This window comes from Galeopterus variegatus, unplaced genomic scaffold (genome assembly GCF_000696425.1).
Source record: "Galeopterus variegatus unplaced genomic scaffold, G_variegatus-3.0.2 Scaffold76, whole genome shotgun sequence".
NCBI lineage: Eukaryota > Metazoa > Chordata > Mammalia > Dermoptera > Cynocephalidae > Galeopterus > Galeopterus variegatus.
This window is the reverse complement of record NW_007726187.1, coordinates 1,054,001-1,079,908: the sequence shown is the minus strand read 5'-3', so window position 1 is coordinate 1,079,908 and position 25,908 is coordinate 1,054,001. Positions and strand designations below refer to the sequence as shown.

The window sequence follows — 25,908 nt, the reverse complement described above, 5'->3', positions numbered from 1 at the left end:
CTCTCTAGAGGAAGAGCCATTAATGAAGAAGCAACTATTTTTGTATGTTGGTAAAACTAGCTAGTGATATTTTCCACATAACAAACCACTCCTAACCTGTACCAAATGGGGTATTAGGACAAAGTGAGTGGATTCTAATTATGTGTCTTGCAAAGAGTAAGAATGTAATCAGTGTTTGCCAAATTTAAATGAATTTATTTGAATACTTGGATTTTTTAAAAATCACAAATGTGTTCTCTTCACAGGTCTTTTGTCCTTCCCCAAAAAACATCTACATCAAAAATGTATACAGGGGCCGACCCCGTGGCTCACTCAGGAGAGTGTGGCGTTGGGAGTGCCAAGGCCGTGGGTTCGGATCCTATATAGGGATGGCCGGTGCACTCACTGGCTGAGCGTGGTGCGGGTGACACCAAGCCAAGGGTTACGTACGATCCCCTTACTGGTCACAAAAAAAAAAAAAATGTAACCAGGACTAAATCTATACCTATGCATCTACACCTATTCCATCAGAGCATTTTTAAAAAGTATTTTAACACAATTAATATCTAGGATGTGACTGATACTATTACACTAGAATTTACTAATTATTTTCTTCACAGTTCATTGTATGAAATTTCCTCATGAGCTTTTAAAAAATAACCCTGTGTTGTTGGACTGGAATTGAAGGTATTTGTTATGATCTCATGGCTTTGAATACTTTTAATATATAGATATACAGACAGACATGGATGTGTGTGGGTGTATTATTCACATATATGTGTGCGTTTACACACATATATCATATGTACAGCATAAAAACACACAAGAGTGTGTGTGTACCTATTTCTTGTGTTTGTCTGCTGAAAAGGCCTAGAAGCAATGACAGCCCAGTACCCAGATCCTGGTTTCTAAATCCTGTCTCCACTCAGAGGAACCAGCGGTCTTTGGAGAGGTGGCTGACTCCAGGCAGGGTCAGGGAAAAGTACGAGACGAGCCCAGAGCATCTACTGTGCCGCAGCAGAAGGAAAATGCTCAGAGAATGATGAGGACTGTGGTCTCTTTATTACCGGGATGTAACAAAGGACACAAGAGCCAGTTCAAAGGGGCTCTTGTTAGCCAAATCTGTGATAACTTGACCAAAATAAATTATTACAATAAAGGATTATCATCACTGATTAAAATGATAATCTATGAATCCCTACTGATATATACACATGCATAAATGAATAATTAATTAAATGGGAAGAAGGGAAAAATCTTCCTCATAGTAGATGCCAACTAATAAATGTACAAGGAATAATGGAATTAGAAAGTCACCACTTAGTGACTGTCATTATGATTGTTTCAGGCAAGAGTCATTAATGGATGCTAAAATCAGTGGGTAAAATTGTGAGTAATAAAAGGATAGCTACAGAGTCTCAAAGGACCTTCCCACCTGATAACTTATTAAAGATAAAGGGAAATGCAGTAAACTTATAGCAGGGCAACCTTGCCCAAGGGTTCAAAATTAATATCACTAGTAGTGAGACAAACTGACCCCTGTGCCTCCTGATATGATGCACTGCAAAGTATGCCACCAGTTCCAGGGGCTCCTGCCAAGGATGCCTATCCAGATTCTAATGCGAGGAAACAGCAGACATGCCCAAACCCAGGAATCTTCTGCAAAATAACTGGTCTGTATCCTTCAAAAGTATCAATGTCATGAAACCAGACAGACAGAGGAGGCTAAAGAGACTTGGCAGCCAAGTGCAACACACGATCTGGGATTTCCTTCTGCTTATAAAGTACATTATTGGAATAACTAAGAAAATCTGATTAAGATCCAGAAATCAGATAATAGTACTGTATGAATGTTAATTTCCTGATTTTGATAATTATACTATGGTAAGGGATACTCTTGTTTTTAAGCAAATACACACTGAGTGTTTAGGGGTAAAGGGACAATGCCTGCAAGAAGTTCTAAAAATCTTTATATATACATATATGAATATACATACATACATATGTACATACAGAGAAAGACAGTGAGTGCAAGAGATACCAAATATGAAAAAATGTCAACATTTGGTGAAGATAGGTAAAGGATATACTGGCATTCTTTGTACTATTCTTGCAACTTTTCTGTAATTCTGAAATTACCTCAGAAGTTAAGATAGAATGTTCTTGGAAAAAGTACAGATGACAGCTTTACTCGGTGGCTCGCTGCCTCTCATTACCGATTATGGCAGAACTTCTTGCTTATGTTGGAATGTTGTGTGTGTGTGTGTGTGTGTGTCACTTTTAAGTGAAGCCACTTTTGCAGCTGTGAAGACAGATGTCCTGCATTGAGTGATGCTGGTCAAACTTCAAACTCTTGCTGTCTTTAAGGGATGCCAGTGTTCTAAGCATTCTAGAAGCTAGGAAAGACCACCACATTCTTTTGAGTACTTGAGGCATGCACCTGCAGTGCCCTGGCAAAGGAGGGGTGGGTGGCTACCTCACCAGACACCTGCCTCCCTCCCCCCTCCCCCACCACACTGGGCTTCTCTCTCCCTCTGAGTGTCCAGCCAGCTTCTCATTCTTCATTCTCAAATCCAGTGTGTGCCAGTTCACACCTCCTTTTCCTTGCAACCCCTCTCAGATCTGCTGCCAAAGCCCTCCTAGGAGACCTGCATCACTGCGAGTATAGGTCCTTCTCTTAAGTGTTCAGCCCATATAAATGCCTACAAAGTGCACTGATTCTAGCCCAGTGCCCATGTTTCACAGACAGATAAAGAAGACAAAGGAGAACAAACTTTGGTTGTGATCAAAATCTACAGCAGGGCGAAGACTGGAAGCCAGCCATCCTGAGCCCACCAGGCCCAGTCTTTCTGTGAGAGCACATGGCTGCAAAGCCAGCCACCAGGGTGGCAATGCGTCCTTCTGACCTTCTCTTACCTCAAACTCCTGGGCTATTGAGCCCTGCAGAAAGAAGAAGATATTGTTAATCTATTTTTTGCCCCCGCCCTGGACAAGCAGTTTCTGTGAAAACAGTCCCCGAAACAAACTCCTAGGTATGAAATTCTAGATCTTCCAGCTTGCCTAACGGGGCGCCCTTGATTTTAGTCATAGCTGCAGGCTCTTTCTCCTTCAGTGATCAGTGTCACTATATAGTCATTTCACTTGACATCTGATTAGAGTACACATGAGCCCATTCCACCAAATCTAATGTATCTTCATTTCTATTCACTATATAGCATAAATACACTTCCATGTACTCTGGGAGTTCTACAGTCTGATATTTGTGACTACATGAATATATGTATATGTGTGTCTTTTCATCTTAATTATAATAATGCTAAGTGTGGAGGGGCAGACAAAGAAAAAAAGGTCTAAGTTATTACTGGGTGGAAAACAAGTTAATATAAAAAGATAAAAATAAAATTAAAATTTTCAAAAATGAAAGTTTTGAGGGCCGGCCCGGTGGCGCACTGCTTAAGTGCGCCGCTTGGGAAGCGCGGCGGCGCTCCCGCCGAGGGTTCGGATCCCACATACAGACCGGTTCCCGCTCACTGGCTGAGCGAGGCGCGGGAGCAACACCGAGGGTTGCGATCCCGTTGCTGGTCCCGGTCTGGTACGGGCGCGACACTGAGGGTTGCGATCCGTTGCCGGACACGGAAAAAGACAAAAAGGAAAAAAAAAAAAAATGAAAGTTTTGAGAATGTAGCTATTAGTCTTAATTGCTTTTTTCTGCTTTAGTGAATAACAAGCTGTAGAAAAGCAGTGGAATAAATAATAAAATGTATACAAAACAAGGGTTCTTAAAAATCAAAGGTGTTCTTTTGGTTTCCGTGTAATGTGGCTCACTGGCCACTGTCTATGGGGCAATTGGTTGGTCCAACAACGTCTGTGCCATCTGTAAAGTAGCCTGAGGTTAGGGAAAAAAAGTTTTATTGGAAATTTTTTAAAAAGCTATTTTATGGTGCTTTAAAAAAGCAACCCCTACATGGAATCATGTGTTTAATTTCTGTATAGAGAAGAAATAAAACAAGGAGGAACTCTGGCAAACAAATCTCATGGGTTCAATGTGGTAAAAACTGGCAGGGTGCTGCTCACACTGTCCGTGTCTCTCAGAAAGTGGACTTGATAAAAGGAGGAGAGCAGAGACTGACAGAACTGGCAAGGTGAGAGAAAACAGAATGAATCAAAAAAAAAAAAAAGAAGGTGCTATGAGCAAGATGTAAGGAATTTTGAAAGTAGAGTCAGAATTTGGCTTTTAGAAGGAAAATCACCATATATACCTACTGAAATGCGGCTCCTGGAAATACCGTACCTCTAACACAGCAACCTCCTGCCCGTTGCGAAGCAGTCGGAAAGTCAGCAGGTGTTTGGAATCCAAGCCTGGGATCACCTCACAGCCACGGAGAGGAATGGAGACAATATGCGTCTTCAGATCGGTCCTGTCCTTGTGGAAAATGAGCTTATTATCTTTTACTCTGCACCAGCGCTCCCGCCAGCGGTTATTGGAGAGCACGTTTAGATAGCCTGCAACGAGACAAGTGCCAAACCCTTAGCCTCCCAATAAAAGACACGGCATGGTAAAGACGCTGCATGTACCCATCACAGCCTCATTAAAGAAGCCCGGTGAAGGCAGCCTGCATGAAACAAATCCCTCACACAGCAAAGTCTGGAACGCACATTCATATAAACAAAAGGAGCTGCTACTGCAATGCAACTGATTTTAGGACAAGTTTCGGGGGCTTTTCCTAAGACAGCCTAGACCACACCCAGAAGCCCTACATGTGCTGAGAACCAGCTACCAGATGTTCAATGATTATGTGGGACTCAGGAATTCACCTTGAGCATGTGAAAAGTTACTAAGCCATTGGGTTTTGGATGGCCAGAAGGAATTGGGGACATAACAGCTACCTTCAAACAAGTGAACGGAAGTCATATGGAAAAGGACTCAGATTTATCTCAAGTAGCTGCAAATGACACACACAGGCTGAAAGTCATAGGAAGACAGATATTAGCTCAGCATGAGAAAAAAACTATTTAAAAACAAAAACTGTCCAAGAAACAGGAGGCCTTGGGAGGTGACAAGTTCTCCAATACTGAAAGTTTTCCTGCAAATGATGGAAGTTCTTTGGTATGAGATTCCTACGTAAAGGCCAAGGATGCACTTAGTGGCCTATATGTTCCATTTCATCATTCAGATTCGGGGATTTTATCTAACTAGTAAATCTTGCCCAAATGAAATCTAAACTCTTGAGTCTGAAAGTATATGAAATTCTGTTATTCGTATCTCTGGTATGGCACAATATCTTCAGTGTATTACAGATACATATATTGCCACATGTGATGGACTTACAGAAAAAGTTATTATCCTCATTTTTTAAAAAGGAAATCTCTTCAAATACAGAATATTGACAATTTTAGTTACAAATACAAAATGCATTTTTCTAGAAAAAACAAGGCATGGAAATCAGATTTCACAGGGCGGCTATGACTTCCAAACACTCAATAATGCTGGTAAATTACTCCACCCCCCTTTTAATATTTAGAAAGTGAGTTAAATAGCACATAAAAGATTGACTAGCAGCTAAAAAATAAAAGACTTCTGACATGTCATTCAGCTACTCTTTCAATTCATACATTCAAAACTGGCTCAAAAATGTTATGGAAATAAAATAAATCCTTTCCAATCCTGATTTTTAGAAATGACTTTCCAAAGGGTTTTAGAGGATGCTTTTTACCTCTTTTATGTTCTAAGTCTTACATACTTTATTAGCAATGGATAAATTCTATAAACACACAAAAAAACAGTAGGTATATTTAGGACCCAGAATGGTGCTTGATATATTATTTATAAATATTTACAAAATATTTGCTCAATGAATTTAACAAGTACACACTGATAAAGTTTAAATTTTCACTTGGCTAAACGTGACAAAACACTAGAGGAAAGGCACACAGCTTGTCCTGGAACCGAAACTTTCATTGGGGGCCTGAATTGCCGTATCTGTGAAATAGAAGGGAAATGGAAAAGCCTGCCTGTGGACTACGTGCCTGTGACTTGGCGGCTCTGTTGTGTTCAGAGAACAAGTGAAATTCAATCAAAGGCCCTTGTATTTTACATATTTAGGAGGGACTGGAGGGGATGAAAAGGGGCTCCAGAATCAAAGTTGGAAGGAGTCTCAAAGGGTTCACTTTTTTTTTTTTTGTCTTTTTCGTGACCGGTAAGGGGATCGCAACCCTTGGCTTGGTGTCTCCGCACTGCGCTCAGCCAGTGAACGCACCGGCCATTCCTATATAGGATCTGAACCTGTGGCGGGGGTGTCGCTGCGCTCCCAGTGCCGCACTCTCCCGAGTGCGCCACAGGGTCGGCCCTCAAAGGGTTCACTTTTTGAACGAGGAAGTTAACTCCCAGATAGGTGAAGTGTCTCATCCAAGGCCACACAGCAAAGCCAGACCTGAAACCTTTCTGGGAGTCAAAGACGGCAGATAAAGAACCATGATCACGAACACAACTGTGGGCCTCACGTTAGGATTTTCTTTCTGCAAAATACTATTTGTTAATGACACCGTTCCAATACATTTAGCCTTTAAAAAGAAAAAAAGAAAGCTCTACTTAAAAGCAAGAGTCAACTATAATATCTAAACTCTGAGTAATGACTATTAGAACCATTTGATATCTGTGGTTCTGACACCATGAATAAATAATCAATCATGCTGAAAGCCCACTTTTTTGGACTTTTATGAAATGATGGCCAACTGCATCAATCCTAAGTATTCTCTAAGCATGTCAACAAACGTGATGGTCCATCTAAAAAGAAATGGAAGACAAGAACGCCTCTCTAGTAACTTCATCTACTTGGGTGCATAAGATTAACATACACAGAAACCATGTATAAAGAGAAGCAGTAAATTTAGGGCACTGTTGGACGTCACCACTAGAGCTGCTACATGGGAAAATGGCATATGCTCTGGAGTAGTCGGTGACTCAGGTGCCCCTCACTGGGCCTGGAGAGAGAGGGGATTTCTATAGGGCTGGAGAAGGAGCAAAAGAAACAGATTCGAAACTGCCTGTGACCTAGATAACACAGAACCCCAGACACGAGATGTAGGAGCCTAGCCTTGATAGAGAAGATGACACAGAATCGCAATCAGGGAAGTGAGATGCCAGAAAGCTTATTTAGGAATTTAAGCAGCAGGTGCATCTCTGCCTTCTCAAGGACACTGATGATGCTCCTTCTGAATTCTACACAACCCTCTAATTGTGGAGCTCACCATGTGGATATGCGCTTTCTCACATGCCCAGCCCTTCAGCACAGCGGGGCGGCAATGCTGAGTGCTGCCCCAACCAAAGGAAGGATGCATCTCCCGAAGAGGTGCCTGCACTCTCATAGTGTTTTCCTCCCTGAGGGAAATGGGCCCCAAATCACCAGATGCTGTAAATTTCTTGACATTTCAGCCATAAAAGGAATGGTGATATTGGACACATGCACAGCTCATTTACAGCATGACTTCATATGACATTACCATGTTTTAATGCCTTCCTCAGATTTATTTTATTTCCGAAAGTGGGGGAAAAAGTCACACTGGATAACAAACCGGTTAACATAAACAGTAAACTTCACAGTAATGTGTCCATGTTAACACAGACGGTAAGCCCCACAGGAACGTGTCCATGTTAACACACACGGTTAGCCCCACAGGAACGTGTCCATGTTAACACAGACGGTAAGCCCCACAGGAACGTGTCCATGTTAACACACACGGTAAGCCCCACAGGAACGTGTCCATGTTAACACACACGGTAAGCCCCACAGGAACGTGTCCATGTTATTAACACAGACGGTAAGCCCCACAGGAACGTGTCCATGTTTGCATGACAGTAAGACCCAAAGTAATGTGTCCATGTTTGGCAAATGTCCTCTCTTGCAGAGTCCACTACCCCCAACTTTCTCAAAAAGGGGTGGCCTAAAGTTCCCAACTTCTGGGTGAGGAACATGAAGGGAAGAGAGAGCCCAGGCAGGGAAATGGCAGACAACCCCATCTGAGGAACGTGGAGTCAGAGGGTGGGTCACTGAGCCCCCCAATATTCTCCTGACCCAACACCCCCAGTCTGGCTGATGAAATCTGTGCTGACTCCGATCCCCAATCATCCCAGCAGTGTTTCGTTAGAGCAGACACCCACCACCAGGTGGTGCCAAAGTGCAGCCAGGACCAGGCGCTCCCTCGACAGGAACTGCATAGCAAGGCAATTCCACATATAATTTTTTTTGAATACCAATTATCACATTATGGTAGGGTGTTACTGTATCTTAAAAATTTAGAATTTCAGTTTAATGTTTTGAGAGTATTTGTGCTAATTCTAAAGAAAGAACTCTTGTTTTTTGCAACACCGTGGCAAGAGTGCATGACGAGGTTTCATTAGGACTATAAAATTAACTTTATAGGCCTGCAATTAAACAAACAAACAAAAAAAAGGCGGAGGCAGAACAGAAAGAAACCCTCCACAATCAGCTAATCCGGATATCTGGCGTCTCTGGTCTTGGTGCCAGGTGGCTCTTGAATTCAGGCAGCTGTAGAGGGGCAGGCAAGGGCAGCCTTTTAGAAGAAGGGCCAAGTTTCCATTTATTTATTCTCTTTAGAAAGGGAAATGATAGCGTCTGTCGGAGAGACTACTGTGCTTTGGTTACATGAGGCCAGAATGTTCAACTCTTTGGAGAGGCATCTGATCCCAAATAACTGTTTGTTATATCTTAGCAAGCATCTGTTTATTATCAACCGAGAGAAGATGGGCCTACGAAAGGAGTATTGAAGCAGGAGCATTTAGAGATACCAAATGTCAAGATACCACCAACAGCTGATCATGGTCCTGCCAAGGCCAAGTGCCTCCCTTCTGAGGTTTGCAATGCGGCCCCTGCTGGGCACAGGGGCCAAAGAGGCTGGACACAAACACCCCTGACGTGGTGGCTCTTGTACTAAGAATGGTTTTTCTCCTCTTTTATTAAATGACACCTGACTTTTTGTGGAGGTGGATTATGCTACAAAGTGAGAAGTATATAACTCTCCTGCATGTCCACTAAAAATTCCTACTGTTGAAAGCTTCATAGTCACAGAACATGACAGGCTGAAGGGACCCCAGAAATATCCAGTAAGTCCTTCAGACTCAGCTCCAGCCATCCAGACTCCATGAAGCCCTCGTCCTCGCACCCTAGGATCCTTCCTTTCTCTCCACTTCTGTATTTCTCATCATCTCGGCCACTCGTCTGATGCTGTGCTTACATTGCCTTGGATAGGTCTGGCATGCTTAGGTTTTGTTTTTTTAATAGTATGTCAGGTGAACAAATGGATAATAACAGTAACAATTTACTGAGCACAAATTATAAACAAGGCACAGTGTTTCATGCATTTTATCTTCAATTTTTATGAAAACCAAGGAATTTAAGTATGGAGTCATTTCACAGGTGAGGAACCTGACACTCCCTGCAGTTGAGCAGTTTGCTTAAGGGAACCCATGTATCCAGCAATTATTTACTGAGCTGCTCTGACCTGCAGGCTCTGTGCTGGGTGCTGGGAACACAACAGGTGAGCAGATCAGACCTGATTCTTAACCCAGGCATGCAGGAGAGGTTAGAAAAGTGAAGTTGAGACAAGATGGTTGAAGTGGGCAGCAGAGGAGACTTCTTTGTTTTTTTTAGCACAGAATGATATGATTAGTCTGAGGTTTCAATAATTCCATCTGGTGGCATGGAGGGGACGCAGAGCAAGGTGGGCCAGTCAGGAGGCTTGTGTGAGAGTCCAAACAAGTGGGGGTGGGGAAGAGAGAGGAAAAAATGAAAATGTGTTTCCTAATAACAATAGCTCAGTGTACAAAGTCACAGTAATTCTGGACTCATAAGCACAGGAGAAGGGAGACTAAAAGATACTTGATCATATGATCTAAGTGGCTGTGTGCAGAGCTGGCCTGACCAGTGCTAAGCACATCACTCTGCAGGACTACAAGAGGTCCAAGACACTGGGCAGCAACGCCCCTCCCCCTCCCTAACCTGTGAGAATGTCTGCAGAGTGCCTCTCCCTCCCCTGAGCCCACGACGACAGCCCCTATGCATTTTTATCATGCACCCAGGGCACAGCTGACCAGGCTGCACTACACAGACAAGCCGGGGTTTGGACTCAGTTCTCCACTGCTCCCGGGAGCTCTTTTCTGTGTGCTCAGCTCACAGCCCTTCCGGCCCAGGTCGCTCAGCACTTCATCTCTGGGGGTGGGAGAGCAGCAGCTGCAGAGACTCGACTTGGCAGGATCAGGCTTTTGGGCTTTTATCCAGCTACTTTTTCCTGCCTGAAACTCTACAGCTGTTCTAGAATAATTGAAAACGGTCACTGTTCCCCTTTTATTTTTCTAAAGACTCCTCCCCTCTCCCCTGGCCCCAGAAAAGAACTAGATGACAGTTTTAAAATCTCATGGACAGAGGATGTTCTCTTTATAGAGGCAAAAGTTGTCCACTAAGCAGTGTGATAGAAATACACATCTATATAATTAGATGCTGAAGATACATTATTCCCACTCTCTCGGTGCTCAACTGTACTTCCAAGAAAGTGCCAGCAATGGGATTTACTGCAGTGTCTAATCACCAACACAAATAAAGCTGTTTATTAGGAGTCACGGAAGTGGTAAGTTCCTTGGACAAGAAGAGATGTGAAGAAGACATGTTCTTCAGGGAATCAGTAGAGCTGGGCCAGAGGCTGGCTCTGCCCTGACTAGCTGTGAGGCTCAGAGAACATCAGGAAGTTTTCTTAGCTTCAGCACTCTCTCTCTGAAAGGAGGGGTTGGGACCACAATCTCTGAACTGCCTTTCACGATAATGTTTTTCATGAAAGAATTTCTATTTCTTCCACTGACCTAGAGCAGTGTGAAAAACAAAAACTAAACTAAAAAAGGAGTTCACTTTTTGTTGAATAACCCCCTTTTCACTTTTAATCCCTACCTGCTATCTTATCTCAAGGGCTAATATAGGAAGGAGGTAAGCCTGCTCTAACAAAGGCAGAGGCCCCAGGGCACAGCACTGCGAGGACAAACTCACTTCCCTCTCCGTGTGCAGCTGTTTCATCTGGCTGAACGTCAGCAAAGTGCTGCTCTCTCAAATTCCCTCCGTACGTACGTAGAGGAGGATGTAGGGTAGTGGCAGGAATGTCAGTATCAATTGGCCTACTTCTGCAACCCAACTGCCATTTGACCAAGGACAAGTTCAGGGACCTTGTAATGCACCTGGCTGCTAGGTCACAGGTCTCCTCATGGTGTCATCAATCTTCTGTCCTAACTCAACCCCGCAGGCAACCACTTCGATGGGACTTCTCTGAGATGATGCCTTTAACCACGCAAGGCCTTGGCCATTGTCTGCTCAGACAACTTTATCACGTCCACTGAAAACCTATTACTCAACTTCCTAGAACCACAACTGTTAAAGCTGGAAGGGAGCTAATCACCTCATCTTCCCTTCAAGATACAGCACGTGTCTTAGCTCCTCCTAGCTCCTCTCGCCTGCCCAGTGCTCTGCAACCTTTCCCTCTTCCAACCACCCAGGGCTTTTCCTTTCTGTTATCCTTTTAGCATAAGCTCACACACCCTGGGACGTGGTATCTGTTGAATAAATTTATCTTTGTGCGTGTGGCCCCATTTAGGCACTACAGGGCAGGGTCTCAATGACATATCTTTTGGTATCCCCCAAATAAAACCCAATATCTTGAACACAAAGGATGCTCAATGAGACAGAGAGAGGTAGAAACAGAATGACTATACAAAGGAAAGGAATTTGGGGTTTACATCAATGGGAAGCTGTCTGTGCAGTAATAGCATACGAGGGAAAGTACAGCCCATTCTTAATTTTTTTAAAAAGGTAAACAGCCATCTTTCAGCTTATTAAGTTTTCCTCCTTAAAAGAGCTACATGATTCTCCTAAACTTGGCTGCCTAGAAAACATTACATATAGAATCTCACCTACCCACTTCTTTATCAAAGCTCAAGGGCTGTACCCGCAATCCAGCTAAGGACCTAGTTACTGCAGGCTCATTTCTGTGATCACTTGTCCCACACCTATCTTCTGCTATCGGGCGGGAAGCCCTCGGGGAAGGACTGTTTTCATCACTCTTGTATGTACCATGAACTTAACAAAGTCCCTGAAAAACAGCAGCTGCTCAAACACGTATGAGACAAAAGACTGATCTGGGGAGATAGTCATTTAGGTTTGTTTTGAAACTTAAGCTTGAGAAATGGAACATTATAAGGAAGTTTAGTTTTATTTCTTTAGCCCAAGGAAAGAATTGATTTTAATTCCATAAAATGTTTTTCCATACTTTGTGCTCACCCCCTTCTCTGTTTGCCAATGGCATCCATGTATGTTCTGGTTTTAAAATGCTTAAAGGAATTTGGGAGAATTTCATAGGATCGAAGAGAGAATTTTTTTTTTTTTTACTTTAGAGATCATCTCAACCCGCTGCGATGCTTTTATTAATAAGGGGTAAAACTAAAACATTAATACATTCCTCACAATTCGGATGATCTCCTGTCCAGTGCCAAAGCGCTCTGACCAATGCACCTGAGATGAAGCTGACACCGAGGCAACTCTGCGGGTCCGGACGCACATAGGTGAGCGCTACTCATATCTGGCAAGCATTCATCTCACCACAAGTAGGGACGTCTTCCTCAGCTGAAGAAGTCTGCTCGTCTGTGGACGGCTTTTTCTTTCCCAGACCGATGATCTTGGTTATTTTTTTCCCGGTGACTTTGGATACGGTTCCTTTGGCCTCTGATTTGGAACTTTTCTTCCTCTTCACTGTTAAGAATAAAAACAGCGACAAAGCATGTTTTAACTGCAGATGTTAGCTGACAAAAATAAAAATACAGCATATGTCACGATCCATTTCTTTTTTCCCCAATTGTGACTTACTGAGTACCTGAGCTCCTGCTATGTGTCAGCTGTTGGGCTAGATGCTGGGGACTGCAGAAGACGGGGCTGCTCTTAGGAAGCCAATATTGTAGAGTGAGCAGAGCACATGAACATGAACACACACACACACACACAAACACACACACACACACACACATACACACACATGCACGCCAAGGATGCCAAATGGTCAAGGACCACATGGAGGTCTAAGACAGGTGTCGCACTATGGCTAATGTCGGCATCCTGCCAATATCGCCAATTGTAGCGCTCTTAATCCTGTTCCTGATGCCAATTGTAAAGCTACTCGACCACGCCAGTTGTCGGGCTCTTTTACCTGCCCGTAATCCTGCACCAACTGGGCCAATTGTCGAGCTAGGGCTGGGTCTGGAGTTCACAGACCCCTCAGGCCCATTCACAGACTAGTCACAAACCCTTCACACGCCAGGCTGGGTCACCAGGCCTCTTACATGCAGGTCTACGAGCTAGGTAACCGGCAGACAGGTCCTTGGAAGCCGCAGGTTGGAAAGCATGGCTGCTTGTGGTGGCGGCCGCCCGAGGCAGTAAAACGCCAGCCAAGGTGGCAGCACTGGGGAGGCACACTAACTCCACCCACACACAACCTATTCACAGCAAATGCTCAGCAAGTTTCTGAACATCTGAGGGGCCCTGATCATTTTCATATACTTTCCCAACAACAGGGTTATGTGGGAGAGTGTCTGGGTGGCCAGAGAAAGCCTGTCCAAGGATTGACTTTAAGCTGAGAGCTAAATCGTTAAGGAACTAGTGTGCAGATCTCAGTGGGAAGAAGCATCCAGGCAAGTAGAGAACTGGCTGGAGCAGAGGCTGTCCTGCTGGAAGAAGCCCTAAGTGTCTGGGGAACAGGAAGGAGCTGGTGTGGCTAAGCCAGGCTGGCAAGGAGACAGCCTCTGGGAGTGGGAAGGAGACTTAGGTCTTCCTCAGGAGGCCCCTCACCATCTGAAGACACTCCCTTGACTCTGCCTCATTTACAGCCGTCAGAACAGTGGCCTGCATCCAGCCCGTTACATTCTGTTTAGCCTGGATGGCATTAAATTAGGAATTAATTGTCAATACATAAAATTTATAAACATTTTGCATAAAAATGATATCTGGCTTCCCTTGAAAAACTGGAAGATCTGGCAGCTATGGACGCACATTTGGGTGAGTCCCAATGGCAGGACCAGAGGAGTGGTGTCCACGCAAACAGGCCTATACTCCTCGATGTGGAACAGTTCCTGCCACTCTCCACCGTCTCCAGCTACAGAGGCCCAGGGTCCACCCCAGCTGGTACTGCACCCCTGCCCCATCTCAGTCATCACACTGTCTTTCTACCCCCGCAGGCTTTGTCTGTGACCTCCGACAGACTTATAGGCACAGGGACAAGGTGAGAAATCACTCGTAAGAACGCACCCAGACCTGAGTGGCCAGAGAGTGACTGCTGGGTAAGGTGAGTCACTTGCCCACCTCAATCTCCTGAGGGCCATCCTGTGCCTGGCGCTAGAGCTGCGGGGCCTGAGCCAGCGCGGCAGCTCAAAACCGGCTTCACTACAACACGTGCTGGGAGAGGGTGTGAAGGGATCCACAGCACCCAGTCCAACGCCACCACCCAAGCCTGTCCCCTCATCTTGAGTGTGACTCCCTCAACCCATCTGCAGTCTTCTGGGATCATAAACCCTTTTAGACTTCATGCAGATCAAGGGTTCCTTCCCCTCCCCCATCCCTGTGAACACACGGACACACACACAGCACATCGCACAGAAGAATTTCACAGAAAGAGCATCTAGGGACACAAGGTGGTGAGCTATTGGCCTAATTCCTATACCCTTCCTCTAAACACATCCATGCTCACACACATACTTCCCTCTTCTTTCCCCATTTCTGTCTCTCTCTGGTGGGGAGTGGAGAAGCGATCCTCTTTTCTATCTCCACTCTGCTGCCCACCCCCAAGTCCAAATGGACAGAGGCCAGAGAACGCCAGTGCACCCTTCTTGTGCCTTGCCCTCCCCTCAGCACCCTCCCCCAGAACTCAGCAAGACTCGGCAAGAGCATGTAACATCAGTCGCTCCATTGTAACCCTCGTTTGCTCTCTAGCATGAAATGACAACCCAACGCATCTTAGGCAGCAGGGGCTAGGTTATAGATACAAAAGAAGCCACACCAACTTTCGGAGTGCAGTGTTATGGACTGATTGTTTGTGTCCCCCCCTCCCCCCATTCGTATCTTGAAGCCCTGATCCCTAGTATGGCTGTACTTGGAGACGGGGCCTCTGAGGAAGCAACTCAGGTTAAATGAAGTTATAAGGATGGGGCCCTGACCTGACAGGATTAGCGTCCTCCTGGGAAGAGGCCACACATGTGCAGAAGGAAGGCCGTGTAAGGACAGGGCCAGAAGGCAGCCCTCCAAATGCCGGGAACAGAGCCCTCACCAGAGACCATCCCTGCCAGCACCTTGACCTTGGATTTCTGGTCTCCAGAACTATGAGAAATAAATGTCTGTTGTTTAAGCCACCCAATCTGTGGTATTTTTTTATGGCAGCCCGAGATGACTAATACAAAATAGTCCAAGCATTTTTGTGTTATTTTTAACAAATCATATTAAGGCCTCACATGAAATTAGAAGCAAACTCTTTCCACTCTCTCAACATACACACACTCTCTTTTAAAATAAAGCACCAAGGGTCTATTTCAGTCCCTTGGTCTGAAGGCACAGCTCCTCTTGGTTACCATCACACAGAAAGGTCTGCGGTTGGGACACCTGAATCATTTTGGTTTCAGTTCAACCAAATCAAGAGGGAAATCAACAGTATATGCCCCCTTAACTGTTTCTGAAGACCCCAAAGAGGCTCTTTCAGCACAGTCCCAATCACACTGAGCTTCACAGAGAAGCTGCTGTGACCTGCGGACAGCAAGAGTGCCCAGAAGCTGCCGTGTGACAGGCTCAGGGGGCACAAGGTGGTCCTCCCTCGCAGATGACACCGTTCACCTCTTCAAGCTGGGGTTCTAGATTTACTCCTGCTGGGAAAGTGCTTGCTGGACTCTGACCGCAAAGAAATGAGATAATAATGAATACTTTTAATTCCTTCAATAGCCACTGATTAACTTTTTGCAAAACCAGAAATCAGGTAATCCTTTGAAGAAAAAGTCAAAGTATATAGGAACATGAGAAAGAAACATCAAGAATGTCTGATACTAGTTATCAAACAAAAGGCAGAATTCAGCACATGTAAAAGAATTACAGACTCAGAACTCTCAACTCATGGAAGTTAGAGAAGATAAAAGCTGGAGAGTCCACATGGCAAGTACCGTCAATGTGAGGTGGTGGGTCAGTGACAGACAGCTGAAGCAAAGCTAATCTTAGCATTTTATAAGGCCACAAACATTGTAATCCCAGACAGTTCCCCATTATCCTACAGAAACAGGAATCTAGGTTTTTTTTTATTTAGGCTGGTGGGAGGAATGCAGGCATAGGGATTAGCACTATCAGACTATTCACATGATAATTCTACCAGCAGATCCACTGACAAATAATTAAATCTTAAATGTATAGAGTGCTAGGTGGAGACAACCACAGCCTCCATATAGGTTCCAGGACCTCAATTCTCTTTCCTCACATCAGCTGCCATATCAACATGATGTTTACTAATTCACCAAAAATCATATGCATTCATTTGTTAAATACTAGGGATTCTACCTTGAACCAAGAAAAAGGAGTTTTAGAGTCGTTTCCTGTGGCTTTGACCACATGGAGTCTGGATGGTTTCTATCTTCACCTGAGATTCTGACATCTAGGAAAAGCTGTGATCTCTTCTAGACAGCCAGCAGAGAAGCTTATGTGAGTCACGACATGGCTGGTGTAAAGACAACTTAACTGAAATCTCTCAATTGCAAACTGGCCAAGAGTGAGCAGCAAGAATAAAAGCTAAGATAGAAGGTTAGAATGTATTTGAACTATATTAACTTCCTTCAGAAACTATTTATTGAGTGTCTACTGTATGCAAAGCACCATGCCAGACAAAAAGAACACATTGAAAACCAAGGGCATCTTTTAATTCCAAATTATAGAAGGTTCTTCTTGTCAAAAGAAAACAGGACAATTTTAAATCTAGATATATTCACTTACATGTACATTCAGACATATATATTTTTCTGAAGAACCTAATTTTATGGTACATTGGGAGATGAAATAGTAAACAAGAAAACCAACCAACCAAACTAAGGTCTCCTGCGCCTCAACAGCTAAGCAGGAACATTGAGATTATATGTTATTTTATTTCAGGGAAAAACTTAAAGATAGCTTTCCTGGTTTTGATTACACATAATGTGCCCTGTGGAAGACACAGATAATACTTTCCATGGAATAACTTCCATAGACAGAACTACAATTACACTCAGATATGACTGGGTTAGAAAAATCACATATGAAAAAAGCAGAGATTGTGACCTTTTAGAATGAAACTTGTAATGTCGTAACAGTCCAGATTATTTGGGCTCCAAGACTCTTAATGGCCTAGACTGCCATCTCATTTAAGGTGACTTCATTACAAACAGGAAATGCTGTTTCACTCTAGCAATACAGGGCAGGTGGGCTCGGTGGTCAGAGTATTCACCTGAGCAGCTGAACTCACAGGTTCAATGAGCACATAGGCAGTTTGGCTTTGCATAAGGAAAACATCCACCACTACCCACAAATCACACCCCTTGCCTCAGTCCACACACTGCTAAGGAAATTAAAAGTCCAGCCACGGACTGGGAGAAGATGTGAGCAAGACACATCTGATAAAGGACTTATATTCAGAATATATAAAGAACTCTCAAAACTCAAGAACAAACTAACAAAAATATGGACAAAAGATCTGAATAGACACTTCACTGAAGAAGATATACCAGTGGCAAATTAACACATTAAAAAATGTTCGACATCATTAGTCATTAGGGAAATGCAAATTACAACCACAATTACATACCACTACACACCTATTAAGACAGCTAAAATAAAAAGAACAAAACAGGGGCCAGCCCGTGGCTCACTCGGGAGAGTGTGGTGCTGATAACACCAAGGCTACGGGTTCGGAACCCATGTAGGGATGGCCGGTTAGCTCACTGGGTGAGCGTGGTGCTGACAACACCAAGTCAAGGGTTAAGATCCCCTTACCGGTCATCTTTAAAAAAAAAACAAAAAAGAACAAAACAGGGGCCAGCCCGTGGCTCACTCGGGAGAGTGTGGTGCTGATATCACCAAGGCTACGGGTTCGGAACCCATGTAGGGATGGCCGGTTAGCTCACTGGGTGAGCGTGGTGCTGACAACACCAAGTCAAGGGTTAAGATCCCCTTACCGGTCATCTTTAAAAAAAAAAAAAAAAAGAACAAAACAAAACCAACAATGCCAAGGCTGGTGAGAACACATATGACTGAGCAATCCCACTCCTAAGTGTTTACCTACAAACGTCTGTGGATATCTAGAACAGCTCTATAGACAACTGCCCCAAACTGGAAACAATGCCAGCGTTCTTCAGTCGGTGAACAGTGGTGCATCCACACACCAGGACGCTGCTCAGCAACAGGAAAGCTACAAACCTCCACTGCATGCCACAGCATGGGGGAGTCTCAGGCGCAGCAGGCTAAGGGAAAGAAGCCAGACCCAAAAGTCTACATCCTATGTGACTCCACTCACGTGACGTTCTGGTAAAGAGCAGAAAATAGCCTCATGGCTGCCAGGGGCTGGGAGCAGAGGTGAGACAAAGGAGCACAAGGGAATATTCTGGAGTGAGAGAAGTGGTTCTCTATCTGGACTGTGGTGAGTGTCACCGGCCTGAGTTTGTCAAAACTCACATCATGCTAAGTGAAATAAGCCAGACACGAAAGGACAAATACAGTATAATTCCACTTACATTAGGACCCTAGAGTCGTCAAATTCATAGAGACTGAAAGGAGAATGGGTGTTGCCAGGGGCTGGGGAGGTGGAGTGGGGAGTTGATGCTTAATGGGGACAGAGCTTCAGTCATGAAAGATGAAAAGAGTTCTGTAAATGAAGGATGGTGATGAGAGCACAGCGATGTGAATGTGCTTAATTTCACCACAATGCACACTTAAAAATGGTCACGATGGTATAAAACTGTGTGTATTTCACCACAATTAAAAAATTTTTCAGGGCCGGCCCGTGGCTCACTCGGTAGAGTGCGGTGCTGATAACACCAAGGCCGCGGGTTCGGATCCTATATAGGGATGGCCGGTTTGCTCACTGGCTGAGCGTGGTGCTGACAACACCAAGCCAAGGGTTGAGATCCCCTTACCGGTCATCTTTTTAAAAAAAAAAAAATTTTTTTTTCAATAAAGGCGAAATAAAGACATTTTCAGAAAAGATTTCAGAAATCTGCACATCTGGCCTCCTCATGTTAAAGACGGGAAACTGAGGCTCATCAAGAGGGAATGGTGCTGAAGACCACGTGACTGAGCATGGCAGAGTTGGAATGGGGATGTGGTTTTCCTGTCTCATCCTTCCAACTCATCCACTGGAAGTCAGGTGTCTAAGCAACGTGCCGACTGCTCCCCAATGCAAATCTGTCTCAATAAGTCATGCGAGGAAATCATCTGCTATGAGTCTTCAGTTCAAAATCTACTCAGGGCACAAATAAAAACAATAGGAAACAACCCAGGCCGAGGTTGGCAGGATAAAAAAACGCAGACCATGGGACTGACAGTAACCAAAGGTGCTTTCCCCACATTCCCATCAGCGCAATATGTGATGATGATGTCTGAACAGTGAAATCACCCATGACATTTTTCATAATCAGACTTGGCTGAAATTAAAAAAATTTTTTTTCCTAGTTGATACATTTTTGGCATAAGCAGAACTCACCTTGCTCTTTTCCATTACACATGGTAATTCCATTTTCTACAACACCCTCTCCATCCGAGCTGGGTCTCTCTGAGGACAGCTTCTGGGAGGGTACAAAGGATTCAGTTATTCATACGATGGTCACACAGGCCAAGCGATGTACAATGGATCAATCAGAAGTTATCTCAAAAGAGAAAGAAAATCTAGGCCAAATTCACAACAATACAGAGATAATTAGGGTTTAACTATAACACAGACTGGCTGGTTAGGTTTCTACAAAAGCTTTGAAAATATCAAAACAAAGAAAAGAAAAGACTCACTGAGGTTACACATGTATTGTACCAACACACCTATAAGTACCATGCCTATTTCATTCAAATCACTTTTACTTGCAAACAATTTGGAAAAATATTAGGATTACAGAAAATATTCTCCTCACCAAGCCATATTATCCTTGTAGAGATAAATGTTTCATTGTCTATTTAAATTCCCTCCTGTCATTCACCAATAACTGGGCAGGTGTCAAGTGTCTGCTTATAACAAATACACTCAGAATGTCCACAGAGAGAAACAAGTTACTATCAAAACCTTCAAAGGGGCTGGGATACTTGTCATTATTTCGGTCCTAATATCTGGATTTAATGAGCATAAACTGGACTTCACATTAGCATGTGAATGGGATATAGCATTTATAGAGACCTCTTCCACTCCTACCAAGAACCTGTGGAGTCACAGTGGAGGGACTGGCCTCCAAAATGCCCCTCCTCAGATCCTCGGCATTGCACCCAGTGCCTCAGAGACTGGCCAGCCGGACACAGATGAATCATGTGGATGACTCCCACGCACAAAGGAACACACAGGTTCACCTCAGAATGCGAGGACCAGGCAATGTTGGCCAAGGATGGCGGACAGGTGTTTGCAATCCTGCAAGAGCTGCAGTGAAAGAATTTGCATTTAGTGGGAACCTATAATGTGACAGACCAAGAGCCCCAAGAGCTGGCACTGCCCAGCTCTCACACCAGAAGCCAGGAAGCATCCGTGGAACCCAGAGCAACAGGTCTGGCCAGGCACTAATGGTACAGCTTTAGAAACCAAAGATAAGTAAAGGAGAATCCCGAATTCTGAAGAGTATGTGAGAGAGAAACTTGGATGCACTGCGATGGGAAGCAAGATCAGACCAACTTTTTGGGAAAGCAATTTGATTAGCAACATGGATCAAAATCTTACAGAAAAAAAAAAAAGTTCTCTTTTGGTCTAGTAATTCAGCTTCCAGGAATCTATTCTCAGGTAATAGGTAAAAAAGCAGCACAGTTTTATAATCATGGAAAAAAAAAAAAAATAGGGCTGTTCTGCACGTTATCAGGATAAGGACTGTGATGGTTGATTTTGTGTGTCAGCTGGAGGATGTTCCAGATGAGATTACATTTACATCAGTAAACTCTGAGCAATCAGGCTACCCCCATAATAGGGGGGCCTCATCCAATCAGCTGAAGGCCAAACGGAACAAAAAGACTGGTCCCCTGAGCACGAGGGAGCCTCCACCAGCCGCCTGAAACTCCCCCTGCACCGTGGGCCCTTCCGGTCTCTGCCTGACGGCCACACTGCAGGATTGCACTTGCACCATCCCTAACTGCGTGAACCAGTTCCTTACAATAAATCTCTTTTACATATGCACACGTCCCAGTGGTTCTATTTGTCTGGAGAACCCTGATTAATACAAGGATAAAAAAGATTTGTTTGTTCACTGGCAGGCGACTGAATGCGGAGGGCTCAGAAAGCTCCTAGGACATAAGCTACCCACAGATTTCATGGCAGGAAGCCAGCGGTCTCCAGGAAACAATATCAGTTAACATATAGACAACTAAAATATAATCAGAGCTGGGCATGAGGCGTGACAGTGATGAGTTCACAGATGACAGACTGCCCTCCCCCAACCGCTGTGCTCTTATCCCACCACCCCACCTTCCAACAACCAAATGAGCACAAATCAGAGGGACAGGGAGATGCACCCTGGTCTGTCGGAATAAACCTTAGGGAAGGTACATGCATGAAGTGCCTTCTGTATTCCAGAAGCGGACAGACCTGCATTCAGACCTCAGCTCTGCCATTTAATAGCTACGTGACTTTGAACAAGGCCCGTCACACCTTTAAATCCATCTCTTCATCTGTAGCTGGAAATAATAAAACCAGCCATACAGTCTGCAAAACGACTAACTCAAGCATAGTTCAATGTTGGCACTTAAGACAGATGGACAGCAGGGCTGCATTTGTTGCCTTTTTTCTTTTTTCAACTGGAAGCCCTGAAATTCTCAGAGAATGCTATTAAAACTTTGAGGTAGACCCAAATCAACTGTGAGGGCACTCAGCATTCCTAGAGAGATGCTCCATCCTTACCTTCTCTAGTTCTGCCTTGTGCACTGGGGAGCTTGACGGAGGAGGACACTCTGAATCTGCGGGTCCACTGCAGCCACTGTAGGCTTCCTTGATCACCTGTAACAAGTGCAGACATCTCTTGATCTCTTGAGTATGCCCAGAGGCAGTTGTACTTAAATAAGGGGCCGAAGCCTGAGGCAGACAGAGGCATATGTGTGGGATACGTGGGATCAGAGGCTTTGCATTCCAAGATGCCACATGCTCACTTGTTCACTCACTCACTCATTCAACAAATGTCTACCAAGTCCTGACATTAGCGCAGGTACTGGGGACACAGAGCAGAATGATGCATTTGAGGTTTCTGCTCTCAGGGAGTTCAGTTCCATATCATTTAAATATTGCTATAAATAGTGTCACCCAAAAAAGGAAGTAACATAAGATAGCATTCAGTGCCACAAAGAATAAAAGACAGTACTTTAACGAAAAGGTGGGTGGCTACTTCAGATCAAGAGATCTGGGGAGCCATCACTGGGATGATGTTTAAGCTGTGAGCTAAAGGGCCAGGAGGATCTGTGCATGCAGCACTGGGAGAGAAGGGTTCGAGGCAGAGGGAACAGCTGGTGCAAAGGCCCCACAGTGGATGCGAAGTGTCTGGAGAATGCCCTGTGAAGGAGAGGAAAGGGGAGAAAGAGGAAGGAGATGAGGTAGGAGAGGAGAAGAGGCCAGGCCCTGAAGCACCTTCAGGCCCAGTGAGGAGACCGAATTTTACAGAAGCATCGTGAGGGACCCTGGGAGCGTTTTGAGGAGAGGAGTGATGGGCTGCGAGGGCATGGGCTCGAATCCTGGCTTCAACCTTGGGCAAATTTATTGCCCCGTACCTTGGTTCCCCATGTGAAAAGCACAGATGCAACAGTACTGCCTTCTTAAGACTCAGTGCCATAAGACAATGTCTAAAACATAACAAGCATTCAATTATCATAAGATTGCAGATGGTACTGTAGTTGTTGTAGGAAGAAAGAATTACACAGGAGCAAAAGAAAAGTGCAGGCCATCAGTGAGAGGCCACTGCTGCAGTGGCCGAGAGGACGGACAACGCAGCACGGATGGGAGGGGATGCAGCAAAGATGGAATGGCAGGATACACGCAGGAGGTGCCTGGAGGAAGACCTGATGGGCCTTGCTGATGGATCAGACTCAGGGCAGGAGGGGAAGAGCCGACTCCAGCATGACTCCTGGATTTCTGTTCTTAGCAAATGGGTGATTCTGTTTACCCAAATAGAGAAGATGAGAGAAACAGGCTGGGTGGATGAGAAACCAGGTGGATAAGTTTGGAGCCAAAGGCAAATTTCCAGTCAGAGCTAGAAATAAACGAGGGAGTCACTGGCAAAAAGATGGTGCTTATAGCCTTGGATTAGGTGAGTCTACCAGGGGAGAAGGTAAGATGGAAAAGAGCAGATATCAAGAAGAAAGACCAGGAGCCTGTCAGCATTTAAGGACTGAGGCAGAGGAGAGAAGCGGTAAAAAAAACTGAGCTGGGATGGACAGGGAAGCAGGAAGAAAAGCAGAGTGTGTGGCCTCCACAGAGCAGGGAGAAGAGGAAGGGAACCAGCCAAGGGAGGGAAGCAGGGCTCGGGGCTGGGGCTGGGGCATGCCTGGAAGGAGGAAAAAGGCAGATGAAGCGCTTTGCCAAGTGTTCCTTCTGCCACTTGACCAGAAGGCAGAGTGTACACACTGTAAAGCTAGTGCATTCGTGGTGGGAATTGAGAACACTCCTGTCTGAATGATTCTACCTTCTCAGTGAATCATGAGTAAAAAACATCAGTTATGAGCTGTGTGGCCTTCGGGGAAAGGATTTAACCTCTCTCAGCCTTAGTTTCCTCACCAGCAAAGGAAGGAGTGTCAAGATTACCTGTCTTAAGGGATAAATACCACATGTATCACTCATATGTAGGAGCTAAGGGAGAAAAAAGGAAGGAAAGACCACAGTGGTATGTTGGACTTGCAAAAGAAGAGAACATACCTTGGGCTACAAAGTGGAGTGGGGGAAAAGGGAGAAGGGGAGGGAGGGTGGGGATAATTGGGTGGGGGACACAGGGTACAAACATAATTTCTGGTAATGGGTATGCTTTCAGTTTGAATCTGGCCTTCACATCTTGGGCACGAGGGGTAACAATCAGCTTTGTATCTTATGAATATTCATAACCAATAAAAATAAAATTTTTAAAAAAACTACCTGTCTTGCAGAACTATGGATAAATTAAAAGAAAGTGAGGTCCTAGATGCAAGATGCCTGGGCCAGAGTCTGGCATACATAAATTCAAAATACCGTAGCTGCCCTCATTACCAACACCATTACCATCAGTGTCCCTGTGATTCATGCAAATAGCTCAGAAAATGACCCAGGGCTGGACTCGCAGATGTGGGCACCACTGGCTTGTAAGTCATGACTGTGCACACGTGGCCCCCCACCAGCCCTGCACAGTCACCACTTGTTTCTCCAACCATGACTGAGCTCACACGATGGACAGGTGTGGTTCCGGTCACTGCGAGTGGCAGTAAATAAGAGAGACACAGTTCCAGCACTTCTGGAACCTACGTTCCCGTCACTGAAAAGTTAGTAGGTAAATTTTTCAAAATGTCTTCTACTCTTTTTGGAACTAAGCTACAATTTGAGTCAAACCTTAGCTCTTTCTGGGCAAAAAAGAACTGCCAAAGTCCCAGGTATCTGTGTAGTAACTGTGCAATTTGATCTCGACAGACATGTCCAAATTCATTTGGCTTGCCCTGGCATTGGGATTAGATCCAAGACCTGACGGAGACCAGGATCGTGCTTCCAGCCACTGTGCTGCTCAACTGTTTTACAAAAAAACAATGGAGTGATGTCCACATTTGAGACTACAAAAGAAAATGAAAGAAGAAATCCAAAGACCTTGCTGCAATGTTGTTCTCTGTATTAATTTTGAAGTCAAAGGCATGACCAAAGGTGACACTCAGTTCAGCAATCAACACCTTCCAAGTCACCAAGAGGGGCAAAATGTTGGCTTCTCTCCTTGATTCTCTCACTTTCATGCTAATTTCACTACTGTTTTTCCTGTATTCCCTCACCTGCCCCAATGTGATTATTAAGTCTTCAAGTGACAAGGCAAATTTTTCTTGGATTTGAGGACAAGATATTGTCTTTGTTGGAGGGAAGGAGTGTTAACACAATGGGAGACCTTCTGAGCTTCTGTGTTGAACATACCAGGGCTCAAATCCCAGCTCTCCCACTTGCTACACGCATGAAGCTGAGCAATCCAGTCTTTGAGCCTCACTTTCCTCATCTGTAACACGCACAAAATAACTCCTCGGGGCCACTGTGAAAACTGAAGGATAAAATGGATGCTAATTAGCCAGCCCCAGTACTTCTCCCATAATAGGCATCAAGTAAACATGTGCTCTCTTCCCACCATTACAGCCTTAAATAAATGAAAATGTGTTTCAATTAAACAAACAAAACTGAACTTGGCAAGTTCTTCATTTTATACTAAAAGACTGTACCCCATAAAACATGACCTGCAAAAACCTATGATCTCTAGCAAAAGCTTTTATTCAAAAAGCAGTTGTCTTCTTCCTTCCTTTCTTTTTTTTTTTAATGGGGGGAGTGCATCTACAAAGCACTTTGGCAGTCTTGCTCCAGTTACTGCTACCATCCTCTTGGGTAGGGGACGTATATATGTGTGTGGTCAGTGTGAAGAGTGTCTTCTGGAGGAGGCGTTTTCTCATAGCTAACAGACCTCATCCTTCAAGA

At 44.5% G+C, this 25,908-nt stretch overlaps 1 protein-coding gene across 1 annotated transcript in view; it reads right to left on the bottom strand.

Annotated features, from left to right (window-relative positions):
- Positions 1-25,908, bottom strand: part of AFAP1 (actin filament associated protein 1) — a 148,736-nt gene that overhangs the window by 30,724 nt on the left and 92,104 nt on the right. The window contains exons 7-10 of the mRNA XM_008578719.1: positions 22,144-22,239; positions 19,771-19,852; positions 12,630-12,779; positions 4,271-4,482 (exon numbers count right to left, since the gene is read on the bottom strand). Coding sequence (XP_008576941.1) covers positions 4,271-4,482; positions 12,630-12,779; positions 19,771-19,852; positions 22,144-22,239 — 540 coding nt within the window. The remainder of the gene's footprint in view (positions 1-4,270; positions 4,483-12,629; positions 12,780-19,770; positions 19,853-22,143; positions 22,240-25,908) is intronic.